This window comes from Neopsephotus bourkii, unplaced genomic scaffold, assembly GCF_033783945.1.
Source record: "Neopsephotus bourkii isolate Nb327-2 ecotype Australia unplaced genomic scaffold, CSIRO-AGI_Nbou_v1 NB_266, whole genome shotgun sequence".
Taxonomy (NCBI): domain Eukaryota; kingdom Metazoa; phylum Chordata; class Aves; order Psittaciformes; family Psittacidae; genus Neopsephotus; species Neopsephotus bourkii.
The window spans coordinates 1,844,181-1,857,220 of NW_026900775.1; the positions used below are offsets into that span (position 1 = coordinate 1,844,181).

Below are 13,040 nucleotides of genomic sequence, written 5' to 3' on the forward strand. Positions count from 1 at the left end.
TCAACCTGAACCAGTGGTCCTTGACACTTTTGTTTCATGGGTTTTTTGCAAACAAAAGTGGGCTGGGGACAACATGTAGTACACAATCACATTTCAACCCAATTACTGCAGAGGTTTTTTTGTCTGATTTCATTATTTTCAGTTCTTTGGCACACATCATTGACCAAGATGAATTTTCAAAGAAAGAACAATGGGGATGTTAAATACAGATGAACATGTCTCACAGAATAATGAATTCTCTTATTACTCTTTCCACCTGACTTTCTGACCTGGTTAAATCAACTGATTTTAAGAACATAATTGCTGCTCTACAGTTTTTGCTCTTCTGTCTCATTTCTGTGGAGGCTTTTTTGTTTGTCTGAGGCATTCAAATGCAGCACCAGTAGATGACACTAATTTGTTATCACGGAGTAAATTTGGTGCAACAATAACAATCCTTTTCTTATAGAGAGCCACTTGCTACATATAATTTCAGTCTTCAGAATGTTTGCTTTCTTGAAAATGATGAAGTGATGAAATATAGAACAGGCAGCGAAAAAATGAATTATAGATTCATAAATTGCAGAGATATTGTTTTTATACAATTTACTGACATTTAAGCATTCATAAATAAGATGTCAGCTGTAGTGTTGAGTGCTGAGCTGCTGAATCAAGAACTAGAATAGCCATATAATCTTTCTTCCTTTGAAATTAATTTCTCTTTCTTTGGAAGTACACTTGGTTCTCCTGTACACCCAGGTAGAAGTCAGGAAGTTCTGGCTGGTATTAGCTCAGTGCTACCAAACCTCATCTTGAATAGGAACAGCTTGAATTTTTTACTGGCAAAACCAGAACTTCTTTCACACCCTTTACCACCTCCATCCTTTTTCTTCCTTTTTTAAAAGGGTCTCTTGGTTTTAATATTAGTATAAAAATCACTGGAGAGTGGTAATTGTGTAACAAGCCACCTCCTTCATAATCTTTATGTGATTGCTAGAGTGGCACGTATCTCTTCCTCACTGAAACATGGAAAGACATTTTTACAATGAATTGCATGGGAAGGGAGTTGGAGGTGGAATAATGAATCACAAGTAGTGATTTTTCTAAGATAAGTCTAAAGGAACAGCATTGATGGGAGATCTTTATACGAGAGATATTATTATGTGGTTTATTTCATCATTTCATCTGTTGATGGTGAATATTCTTATCATTTGTCCTGGTGTGAAGTTCCTCAGAGAAAAGGTACACAGCTGCTTTTACTAAGAAATAGAGGGCAGGACCTTTCCTGAAGATGTTCACAGTGTTGTGAGAGCAGCCATGGGAAGAGATTAAGTATAACCCTGCTCCACATCCCATGCTACACACTTTGGCTAAACCACTGCTGTGTTTTTTGGGCTTGAGTCACCTTTCACTCCTGCCATTGTGTTCAGATTGAAGTTAGACAAGACATTAGTATAACAAAGCATTGTGGGTGGAGGGAAGTTATTCATTCGATCCTATGAAGTTGGAAAAGAGTATGAAATGGATTGACAGTTTCTGTGACTCACAAAATGCTTGAATTAATTTGAAGAACCGAATCATTGCAGTATATAGTTTGCTCCCTTGATGTGAAAAAAATGAACACTTGAAAGGTTAAAATATGGAAAAAAATTTAAAAGGAAAAAAAAGTAGAATGAAAGCAAGAGACGTCTTTTATATTCATGTCTCGTTCTCTCAGTGACTTTGCCCAGGAATACCCAATTTGAAGTCCAAGGGAAATATCCAGCTTACCTCAAAAGCCCGTCTGGTCCATGACCTCCTGCTTCTTCTCAAGGGTCCCTCAGACATGGGTGAGGAGTAGGCTGCAGACCAGATCTCTGGTTCTTTCTTACAGCTTCCCTGTTTCCTAAGATGTCTTACAGCCCTCCCATATCATGTAACAAGAGGCTCATAGGAGTGATAGAAGAAATGGTGTCAATCAGGAATGGGCTGCTATCACCAGAACTAGTCATTTTTGGTCTGCATCCTGCCCTTTGTTCACATCTCAAGGGTGCTTGATGCAAAGCGTGCCTGGGAGCAGACCGCAGGTGGGTGAATTGTCCTAGCAGCATACCCTTTGTGCTCACTTCGGACTGGGGGTCCTTGATAAGAAAAGGACCAACAACCTGCTGATGATGGGCGCTGGAGTAGATCTGTTGCTCACTGTCTGTTTACATGAGGTACACAAGCCAGCTGCACCGAGCGTGGCCGCACAGCCAGACCATGGTGGCAGGACGGTGCTGGCTGTGTGGTCCCTGGCAGCAGGGAGGTTGGATGCCTCTCCCTTTGGCGATGCCTTGAAAACAGACTGCAGATAAAGCATCACGTCCATCTCATCAGCTGTGAAGCTTAATTAAAGAGGACTGGTACACTTCGCTGTCTCTGGCAGCAATTTTGATAGCTGGAAGGGAAAGAGAGCCTGAGGAAAGGTGCTTTGTAAAAAGAACTGTGGAATCAATAATTTCTCCATAGCTTTTTTTTCTAAGAAGCTGAAAATCTTAGTCCTTGAGGTATGCGAATCACAAAGAGAGGGTGAGCGATCAGGTCATGCCATTGCCAGTGGCCCTATGGGACATGGCTGAGCACACGATGTGAGGGTGACTTGGTGTGATTTAACGCGTCTGTCTTTCCCCATCTGTTTAACCACAGGGCTGCTCTTCGCCAATCGTGGTGAAGTTTGCTGATACCCAAAAGGACAAGGAGCAGCGACGTTTGCAGCAGCAGTTGGCACAGCAGATGCAACAGCTCAATACTGCCACTTGGGGAAACCTCACAGGTCTTGGAGGACTCACACCACAGTATCTAGCTGTAAGTTCATTTCAGACGCGGTGGCTGTATTATACCGTATTTATTTTAGAACCACAGTAAATCAGCTGTAAACTATATATAAACTCCCTGCAATAAATTGCTAAGTCCTCCGGGATATGTAGTATGCTTATCATATGGTCTAAAAATAAATACCAAGGAATAGAAAGTGAATAAACCTTTCAAGGTGTGTCAGTGCTGTCCAAGACAAGCATTTAAAGTTGACTCGTGGTGCAAAATGAAGTTTTATTCCATTAGTTTTATTGTTCTTTTGAAGGTTAGAGTCTGGTTTTTATAGCTGGAATAAAATTTAAGTTCTTCCTTAGGGGAGGACACATAGGCAGCTGAACACTGTAAAGGCCGTATCTATATGGTGCAGCCTTGAAACTAGAATATTGTGGCTGAATCCCCTAATTTTCCACATTTTCGTTTGGAAAGGGTCCTGTCAATGCTGAACATGCATGGCTCACACTACCCATACAGAAAGTGAAGATGGCAGGGGAAAGACAGTTGTTTTCTCATAGGTTTAAAATGGCATTTCCTTTGGTCCATTTGTTAGATGAGAAAGAGGTGCTAGATGCTGCCCCTGTTGGAGAAATCTGAAATACACAGCACATTTCTTAGCCTGAATGGCCAAAAGAGATTCCCTGCACTTGAGAGGGGGCTTCTGCCTTTTATGACTCTGCTTTGGATAATTTGGAAGTTCCTGATGGTTCCAAGTTAGACAAATAGATATGTCCAGATATATATGTACTGTGTATGTGTAAATACATAATTTGTATGCATACAGTGCTTTGGTATAGTGATATAAACAGCAATTTAGCCAGCAATTAAAAATATGTGTTAGTTCTGAAGTAGGCTAATTAATACTCAGGTAGGCTAAATTGTTATATACAAATACCAGTCTGATGAATATCTGTGTGCTTGATTCATAAAGTTAATAAAGAAAAAACAGAATTCAAGAGGGTGGGGGAGAATGGACCGTGATTGACAGAGATGAGTTATGGTAACTACTAGACTACAGAGGGTTGTAATTAGTCACACTATGTTGGTTTAAATAGATTTAACACCTGGTTGTTAAAAAGAATAAATTGATTAATTGTTTTAAAGCAGCCATGTTATTGAGTTTCCCTTGTGTCTCTGTGTTTCTTAATAGAGATTAGACATTAATATGGATTTACAGCATTGACTCTAGGGATGTTCTTTCCAACAATAGACAGAAGCAAGAGACTATATAAATGTAAAGGAAAGAATAAATACTCCAAATGTGAAATGATGGCTCATTTTAGTTTTATCTTCATTTGTTACATTAATGTCAGATAGATTGCTGTGTTGTGTTGTTAATTTGCAGCTTCTGCAGCAGGCAACTTCCTCCAGTAACTTGGGTGCCTTCAGCGGCATTCAGCAAATGGCCGGTGAGTTAAAAACCATTTCATTTTGTTCCAGCTATGTTTTGTATTCTTAAGCTATTGAATTCTGTACCTCTAATAATCACATTGTCGGGGGTGGAGGGGTGTGTTGTGTATTAAATGTGGCAGATGTATTGGCAGGGGACAGCTCGCAGTTCAACGTCAATAGAAACACTTTCTCCCCTCTTTCAGAAACTGAAATTAAACCCAGTGCTCCCAGGTTGTGCAAACAGTTTGTCTTGCATTAGTCACCTGCCATTTGTCCAAAGTAACCAATTGTAAATTGCAGGAGAGCTTTTAGTCCCTGCTGCCATATCCTACCCTATGAAAAGTGCCAGTAAAGCAGCAGCAGGATTACATTCTGATTTCCAGTGAGATTTCTGTGTCCTGAAAAATCAAATTAATGGCAGCCTTCAAACATTTTAATAATAGGTGGTGAGTAAAAATGTTCTGACCTTTTTAATGAAACCCAAGATTACAGGCCTACCTTCAGTAGGAATTTTCAAGCTCCTTTTATAATCATGGAAAATTAACTGGGTGCCTTTTTGACTTTGGAACCCTCGTTGACAAAATTACACAACAGAAGATTTTATGTAAAAGTATAATCTTTAGTCTGGAGGATAAAGAAAGAAGGGGGGGGGGGGAATCAAAGTGTGAGCAAATTTGAAAGCCAGCTAGTTGGAGGGTTTCTTAGTAATGAGCTGTGTGCCAGTAGTAACTGATGCGTAGTGATTAGCAAAAGGTCACTCCCACTGTGTGACCTACCATGCTGATACCCTAACTTAACATGATGCTAGAGAAGGCAGCATGTGCAGTAAATCAGAGCACAGATGCACATTATGCCTGCCGTGAGAAACTGTTAAAAAGCTTTTTTCTTGTTAGAGAGGGGGAAAAAAAAGGAAGCACAAAACCCCTAAATTGCTACATTAGTTTATTTTAATCATGAACCCACTGAATCAATGAAATACAACATTGTGCTTGCTTCATCATCACAAAACAAGAGCTAAGTCTTTATGAACATCATTTTCCTTGTTTTCTTTTAATCCTGGTCTTTTTCTTCTTCTGGTTCTGCTTTGAATGAATCCTGAAATACTTTAACAAGTATAGATACACCACACTGTATAGCTATACCCCACAGGTATTCTTTGCTCAATCGTTATATTATGCCATTATTGCAGTGACATCAGAGGCTAATGTGAACCTGCTGTCTGACAATATAAATTGGCCTACAGATGACAATATCTCTGAATTATTCTCTCTTCCTCAGACCTGCTGGCAGTGCTTGCTGGTTCTATTATGTTACACTTGCAATCTAGCTTTTTTTTTTTTCATGGAAAAAAAAAATGTATCTTAATATGATAAACAGAACAGAGGGTTCAGTAACAGTTTTATCCTCGGCAGTTTTGGAAGTGGATTTTAGCTCGGAGGTTGTGCTTTAATGTTTTCATATATTGTTAGGTCTACAAAATGAAAAAAAGAGACACTGAGGAAAAATAATGTGAGATCCATTGCATTGTGTGCATCTTAGAAGTTATGCGTTGCCACTGTCACTGTAGATTCTCACTGTCAATGTAGATTCAGCTTTGTTTCTCGCTGTCAGTGTAGATTCAGCTTCGTCTTCAACTGTGTTGAATCTAAGAATTTCAGTCAATATCAGGATGGGCTCTCAATCCAGGATGTGATTTATTCCGTGAAAATCACATGGTCTTGAGTCTAGTAGAAAGTCATTTTAAGAAGTCGTAGTGGCATATCATTGTTACTTGAGCAATATACACCGTGACTACAGTTTAGACTGCTAATGCACTGGTCAATGGGATAATTTAATGACTGATTGCCTCTCATGGAAAACACGTACTTTTTGTCTTATATTCATCTTACCAAAACAGCTTGAAGTTTACTCCTTTCCCCAAAACAGGTAACTCTTAAACCTTTATGTTCAAGATCAAATTAGTGATTCCCTATGTGAATTAGCTGCTCTACATGAAAGCACCAAACTAAGCACTATTTCATTGTTAGGATTAAGAGTTCATGTCCTTCCCTCAGAAATCAGGCAGTACTGTGTAATGCAGTGCATCTAGTGTTAGAGGTTTTTATATTATGTTTTGTGAAAGGAATAAAAAATAGTCCTGTGTCTGCAGCAAAGCCTTGCATGGCCTGTTGAAGCCATCCTTGAACGTTTTTAAAGGCCTGGAGTTTTTTAATTTAAGCTGCATACATTAATTTCACAGGAATGAATCTAATATGTATTTCTGTACTGCATATATCTCGCCTATCAATATAATATTTCAAGGTAAGGAATAAAATCTAGACACGATTGAGTAAGGTGCTAAAGAAGATCTGTCATGGCAGCTTGAAAGTCCTTTGAACTTTGTGTTTGAGGGGCCCAACTTTTGTCTTTGAAGTCAATGGGTGTGCTTACCGTATAATTCAGACACTAAAAGATTGATCAAAAGCCACATGAGCCATTGAAATTTCACCGTTACTTACAGGGCTCTAGCACCTCTTTTGTGTTCGAGTCTCAGTGAAGTCACAGTGTGCTAAATTAGGACTTCTAATACAGCCACCTTGCCCAAAATTAGTGGTCTTTGGATCTGCAAATATTTATTTCTGCTGCTAAAGCTCATGTTGTCTCTGTACTGAACAGAAAGGACACAGCACACACCCTGCTGCACATGTAAAGAAATATTTGCCATGAAGTCCTTTGTGATATTATTTCTTAAATCAAAGCAATTTTCTTTGCCAGCAGACCAAAGACACTGGTCTTCACTGTGAAGTTTTAAATTCCCTTTCCGTAATACGCCTGAGTCTGGTTAAAGTACGTTTTATGTGACAAAAGCAGGGGTTCTTTGGTTTTGTTGAAAGGAGTGAGATTTTCAGGCGTTTCTAGTTGAAGAGAACTGGAGGGGTTTTGTTTCTTTGTTTGTCAGACTGGGAGCTGGGGATTGAATCCAAAGCAAAATGACGATTTTTTTCAAGAACTCACTAACATACAGACATTAAACAGAGAGCACCAGCTCTAAAAGTGAATGCTATTCTTGCTGTAGCAGCCCGCTGACCCTACTATATATTCAGCACTGCGTTTGCCCTATGCTCACAAACCATGTGTGAAGTCCAAGCAAGTTATAAAGCACATTTAACTAAAATTTGTGAGATATTTAAATTGGAGAAACAAAAAGTTGCAGCTTTCCTTGTAATTTGCCAAGCTTTAAGGTTTCACACTTGATTTCCCAGTTTCGTTTTTTCTCATTTTTAGTGAAAAATGAGAATTTCATGAAATTGTTCTATTTCAGGAGCCAAGCTAGTATGTCAAGACTGGTAATAAGGCTGGGAGAGTTGACAGTGCTGCCTTTGGTATTAAAGTAATCCTCTGGTCTTGATTACAGTAATGACCCCTACCTTGCCCAACTCTGCTTCACTGCACTTTTAAAACATGCAAGCACATACCATCATCACGTGTATAGGGTGAGCACTTCCTCACTTTTCCTCCCCTCCTCTTATATGTGCTAATGCTAATTTGAAGGTACTTTTTTTCTCTCGCAGCCTCAGTGTCTAGCTGTGCTTTGTCCTTGGGGAAGGCTAATAATGTAGATGAATTACATTATGTGATTTGATTGTCTTACTTTAAAAAGGCAATACAAGCTACATTAAGCACTAGCAACCTTTCAAGCAAAAATGATTCCTCCTTCAAATACATACAAATTTGCGGGAAAGCTTAGTTCAAAGAAGATTGATGTCACTTGAGCATTTGCATTGAATTTGCCTGGCACTAGATCAAGTCCTAAAAGCTGTAGTTATTTAAGCCAACCTACCTGTTTAAGATGAACCTGGAAAGTACTGTTATAGAGAGTATAAACAGAGAGGGCTATGTCACATTGGGTGACTGTAGAAAATTCAAGTGTTCAAAAATACCCAATCTATGAAGATTTTCTGTTGTCGATTCTATAATATGCTTTGGCAGGAATAAACATTCACTTTACAGAAATATTTCAGGACATACAGACATGTACAATACTCATGAAAGACACAAAAGGACTCTGGATTTAATTGAACAGACAGATTTCTGAAGTCATGCAGGAGAAGAAACCATGATTTTGGCTTTTGTTGTTTTGGCTTTGAGATCTCTAAACCCTCTGCAGCTGGGACTTTTTATATTTTTCCAATGTATGGTGTGGTTTTTTTCCCAGTCCTTTCCAGACTCTTCACAGTTTGGTTGCATTTTGGGTTGAACTTCTGGCCCTTTCTGAACCCTGTTCAATCCATTTCCCCCTTCTTCTGTTACCCAAGCCAGATTTCCTCCTGTTGCAGAGTCTGTAGGAGCAGATGGGTGAGAGAAACTCTGTGAGGTTCTGCTTTCAGAATATTTTCCTCTAATTGTTGGATTGGCTCAGTGGATCTGGAGGGACCAGTTGGAAGCCAGGACCATCTGCACAGAAGCTCTATACTTTTGCATTGGCCCAAGGATCCTTTTTATCCTCTGACTCTTTGATGGCTTCATTCCAGCAAAGCCATGCTGAAGGAGGGTTTCTCCTGCTATGACCTCTTTAGGGATATCATGTTAAAACTAAAGGTCACTGAGAAACTGTTTCCAGCTCAAGGGAGATAGCTGCTTCTTGAAGATAACTACCAGTTTTGAAAATGTTGACTTCAGGGACCAAAACCATTGAGCTTTCAATTCTATTGAAATTCCTACTTAATTTAAAACATACAATTAGTTCGGGTGGGTTTTTTTGGCTAATAAGTTAAACAACTCCATTTAGCTTTTTTTTTTTTTTGGAGAGGCAGAATTTGAAGCAAGTGAGCCTGTTCTCAGTCCACACATTGCTCCTGCTCACGGCAGGAGAGGCACCTTGGGAGGAAAAGTGACACTCAGCAGTTCACGAGGCGTGTTTATTCAACTGGTAAAAGTGCATGATGTGGAAGTTTGGCCAAGTCTGGGCACATGATCTATAGCTCTGGCTGGGCTTTCTGTAAATGATGAAAGGAGGGCAAGGGGCTTTTTATTGCCTTGGTCCCTGTATGGGTGGAATTCATCTCACTGAGCCTCAGTAGTTTGGGAAGTAGGCATCCCATCCCCCTGCAGTGCCGATGAAGAGGGAGTCATTCCCAGGCAGAGATTCATCCTGCCAAGGGCTGGTGTTAACCTGTTTTAGGCTCTGATGAATCATCTGCTCGTTCTCTCTCCTTTGACTATAGCAAGATCCTGGGCTAGTAACTCTTATTTGGATAAAGTTAGATGAGATGAATCTTTCCGACTACGATTGGCAAGGTTTAAATTGAGAAAAACACTCTTCTTGCCAGGATGTGTTTAGAGCCTGTATAACCTGAAAATGTGCTGAAATCCTATGTGAGTCAACTAGGAACTCTAGCTTTCAGTTGGATCTAAGCATGTACTCTTAAAAAACAGGTCAAAATCAAATGTGGACTTGAAAGCTGTTTTAAGGCCTTTGCTAACTCAAATGCTAAATGGTCAGGGTACCTTAAGCACTGTTCAGATAAGTAGCTTTTCTAAAGGTAGGCACAGGGTATATATGGTTTGATGGAGGTAGTGCTCAGGTCTCCTGTCTTTTTTAATTCTTAGACTATTGCTAGAATAACATAACACTATTTAAGACACCGGCCATGAAGCTTTTACCCCCGTTTTTAACATCAGCATCCAAATGGCTGATGTTAGTGGTAGCAAATAGTTGCTTTTTTGGCCTGGAGATGATAAATTTTACCTTAAACCATGATTTTTAAGCTGCAACCAGGATTTAATTCACAAAGAATAAATCCAAAAATTAGGTATTTCCAAAAAAAAAAAAGAAAGTCAAATTAGTGGGAACTGCGTATGAGCTAACCAGATTTGGCTCTGATCATCACCACTGACTGAAACTCTCCATGCATATATTATCACTAAAATGTAGCCAGTGTCTGCCTTTATTAGGAATTTGTTCAGCAAGCGAATCTCAGCTCTTTCCTAATAAGATTTTATTATGGTCTTGGAAGCCCAAGAGCTGATGAGGCCTTCAGGAACAGCTCGTGACTCTGTTGCCTCCTCTACAAATACCCGCTAATTCCGACTTTACAGTTACCGCAGGAGAGAAGCTGTGGTGAGTGAGATGAGGCAAATTGCTTCATCGTATGAAAGTCTGTGTCGGAGGCAGTACGAGAAGTTGTAAAATGTAAATCTCGTGCTCTCAAATTTCGCCGTGTTTTCACAGAACTGCATCTGTGACTGTGCAGCACTACAAAAATTTCCTGTGAATGTGCTAATAGGCCTTATGAGAATGTTCTATCACCATCCATCTGTCACTTTTTAACAGGCCTGATTGGCAAGCACTTGTAACAACTGACATCTGTTCTCGCTTATTGATATGTAGATTTATGGTAATTGCTGTGAACAATAAGACACAAAATTACCTAAGGTGAACATTAAATTAAATTTTCATGCCCCTGTCCTTATAAATAATTTTTTAAAAAATCTTAAGTTTCAAGCAAGGCACACTGTGCATCTGTTTTGTACATAATTTAATTGTTTTTTTAATCTGCCAAATAACAGAACAAAAGTTGAATTTCCTTGCAATCTTGAATATTTGCCAAGCTGATAGCACATTGGTAAATACATGTTATTAAAAATGGAATCAAACTGTATTGTGATGCTGGGGTGTTTTAATCATTTCCCTTTAATTCCCAACATTGTCCCCATCATGAAGATCAAGAGTTATTCCTTACCCAGAAGTTTTCTTTTCCTCTACAGGGGGATTTTCATTTTTCATGTGCAGTTTTGCCTATGAGGCTGTTCTTCAGCGTTAAGCAATTTGCATTTCTTCTGAGAGAGGTGCCTTTGCTGAGTGAGCAGCACTTTCAAATAAAAACAATCTAGCCATTTGCTGCCCAGCTCTGTTGTGGGATTTAGGGCTGGGTTTAAAAAAGCCGTAGGATGTGAAATGTGTGAAGACAGTGGGTGTGAAGGGAGGGGGGGGGGGGAATGACAGATTAGTCCCACAAACTGTCCCTTAGCTGAAGTTCAAATGAACTAAAAAACCCCATTTGAAAGCAAAGTACATTTTGGGTCTAGGACTGACAGCATTTGGTTTCCCTCCTCCAAGTTTGTCCTAGCAAGTGAGATGTTGACGCGCGTTGGTGACAAGTTGGTGGGAGAAACCCAGAAAGAAGGAGCAGAGATGATAAAATGGCTGGGGAACATGGAACAGTGATGACAGGACTTACTTTTTATGTTTGAGCGCACAAAAGATCCTAAAGAGGTTCACAGAATCATAGAATGGCTTGGCTTGTAAAGGACCTTAAGATCATCCAGTTCCAGCCTCGTGCCATGAGCAGGGACCCCTCGCACTAACCATGTCACCTAAGGCTCTATCCAGCCTGGCCTTGTACACTGTCAAGGATGGAGCATTTACTCCTTCTTTGGGCAATCTGTTCCAGTGCCTCACCACCAATGCATATTAACTGATAAACCTGTTGGCACAATCAGAGCATGCTGCATGATGGCATGTGCCGTGAGTCCTTTCTGACAATCACATTTGGGTGCTCTATTCAGCCAGGCTTTTTTCTGCCCTTCTCTTATGCATGTGTGACAACAGCAAGCAGTCTTTTACCAAAGGCATCAAAGCTGACACCCTGTAACATCTGCAGAGCTGGTTTGTGGCCAATGTCTTTTAGTCACCTCTGCAGTAAAACAGACTGGGTGGGGAGAGAACTTCGTCACTGCCTAGCTCTTCTTTGTTAATCCTCTTTTGGCAATGAAAATCTTTCGTCAAGTTGATGGGTTCTTCTTGTGCTTCCACAGGAAATGTCTGACTATAAAAATGTTTTTGAGGGATGAGGCAGTGCTGGTGTTTGTTTTGCATCCACACAGGCGCCGTGGAGGTTTCTGAGCCCCCAGAGAGCAGATATTTGTTCCCCTGCCTGTTGACTTTCTCTTGCCTGCAGTATTTCTCATTGAGGGCTGTACAGTGCTATATGCTGCCTCCCATCTCCACAGCCGTCTGTGCTTATTACCCTCTGCAGCCTTGCATGCATGGGCAAAGCCATGCACATAAAATGCAATAGAAAGAGCAGCATTAAATTGCTTTTAATTGTGTCTAAACTAAGGTTTGAAGAAAAGTCCATGTGTTTTCCAGAAGCATGTGGCACTTCACCTAGGTGAAACTATTTGCAGCCTCTCCTCTAGTACCACCCTGTCCTTTTGCTATTATTTAATCCTGCCATGTGTGCTGTTTAAAAGTCCAAAGTGGAAACCTCCCCACAGAAGAAGTATAAGCTGATTATAACTGATCCTTCTTCTGAATAGCTAACCAGTGGGTGATAGAAAACCATGCTGTCCTGTTGGAGAGCATCCCACTGCTTTCCCAAATCTCTTACAGAATGGCATGAAATAATGACCTCAGTAAAGACCAGCAGTGTTTGTTGAACATTTTTTGCTCGACATTACTTCTTACAAAAGAGGAAGATAAATTATATTTGAGGACCAAATATCAATCCAGGATGAAAATGGATTCTGTGTCTCATTGTGAGAACCATTGTCTTTGCTGAGAGGTAGACCCCAGCTTCAGTCTTCTCCATCCCTAAAGTCTGGTTTGAAGTAATTTGCAGAATTTTGCTATCAAGGAAAGGATTTTTCAATTAAAGAAAATAATTTACACCCAAGGCAAGCCAGTAGGTCAGATGAGTAATTAAATAAAAATAAATTTAAATTATGCTTGCATGTCTCAATTTCTATCTGAATTGTACTTGAATGAAAAGTTCTCAAGTTAAGCCAGGTATAGGGTTTGAAAACTCTTCCAAATTTCTTTACTATTGCTGGTTTCAGAAATTTATGTATTAATATGA

At 39.9% G+C, this 13,040-nt stretch overlaps 1 protein-coding gene across 14 annotated transcripts in view; it reads left to right on the top strand.

Annotated features, from left to right (window-relative positions):
• Positions 1-13,040, top strand: part of CELF2 (CUGBP Elav-like family member 2) — a 456,675-nt gene that overhangs the window by 405,726 nt on the left and 37,909 nt on the right. For all 14 annotated transcript variants that reach the window (XM_061346212.1, XM_061346209.1, XM_061346206.1 and 11 more), the window contains 2 exons: positions 2,647-2,805; positions 4,154-4,217. In XM_061346212.1, coding sequence (XP_061202196.1) covers positions 2,647-2,805; positions 4,154-4,217 — 223 coding nt within the window. The remainder of the gene's footprint in view (positions 1-2,646; positions 2,806-4,153; positions 4,218-13,040) is intronic.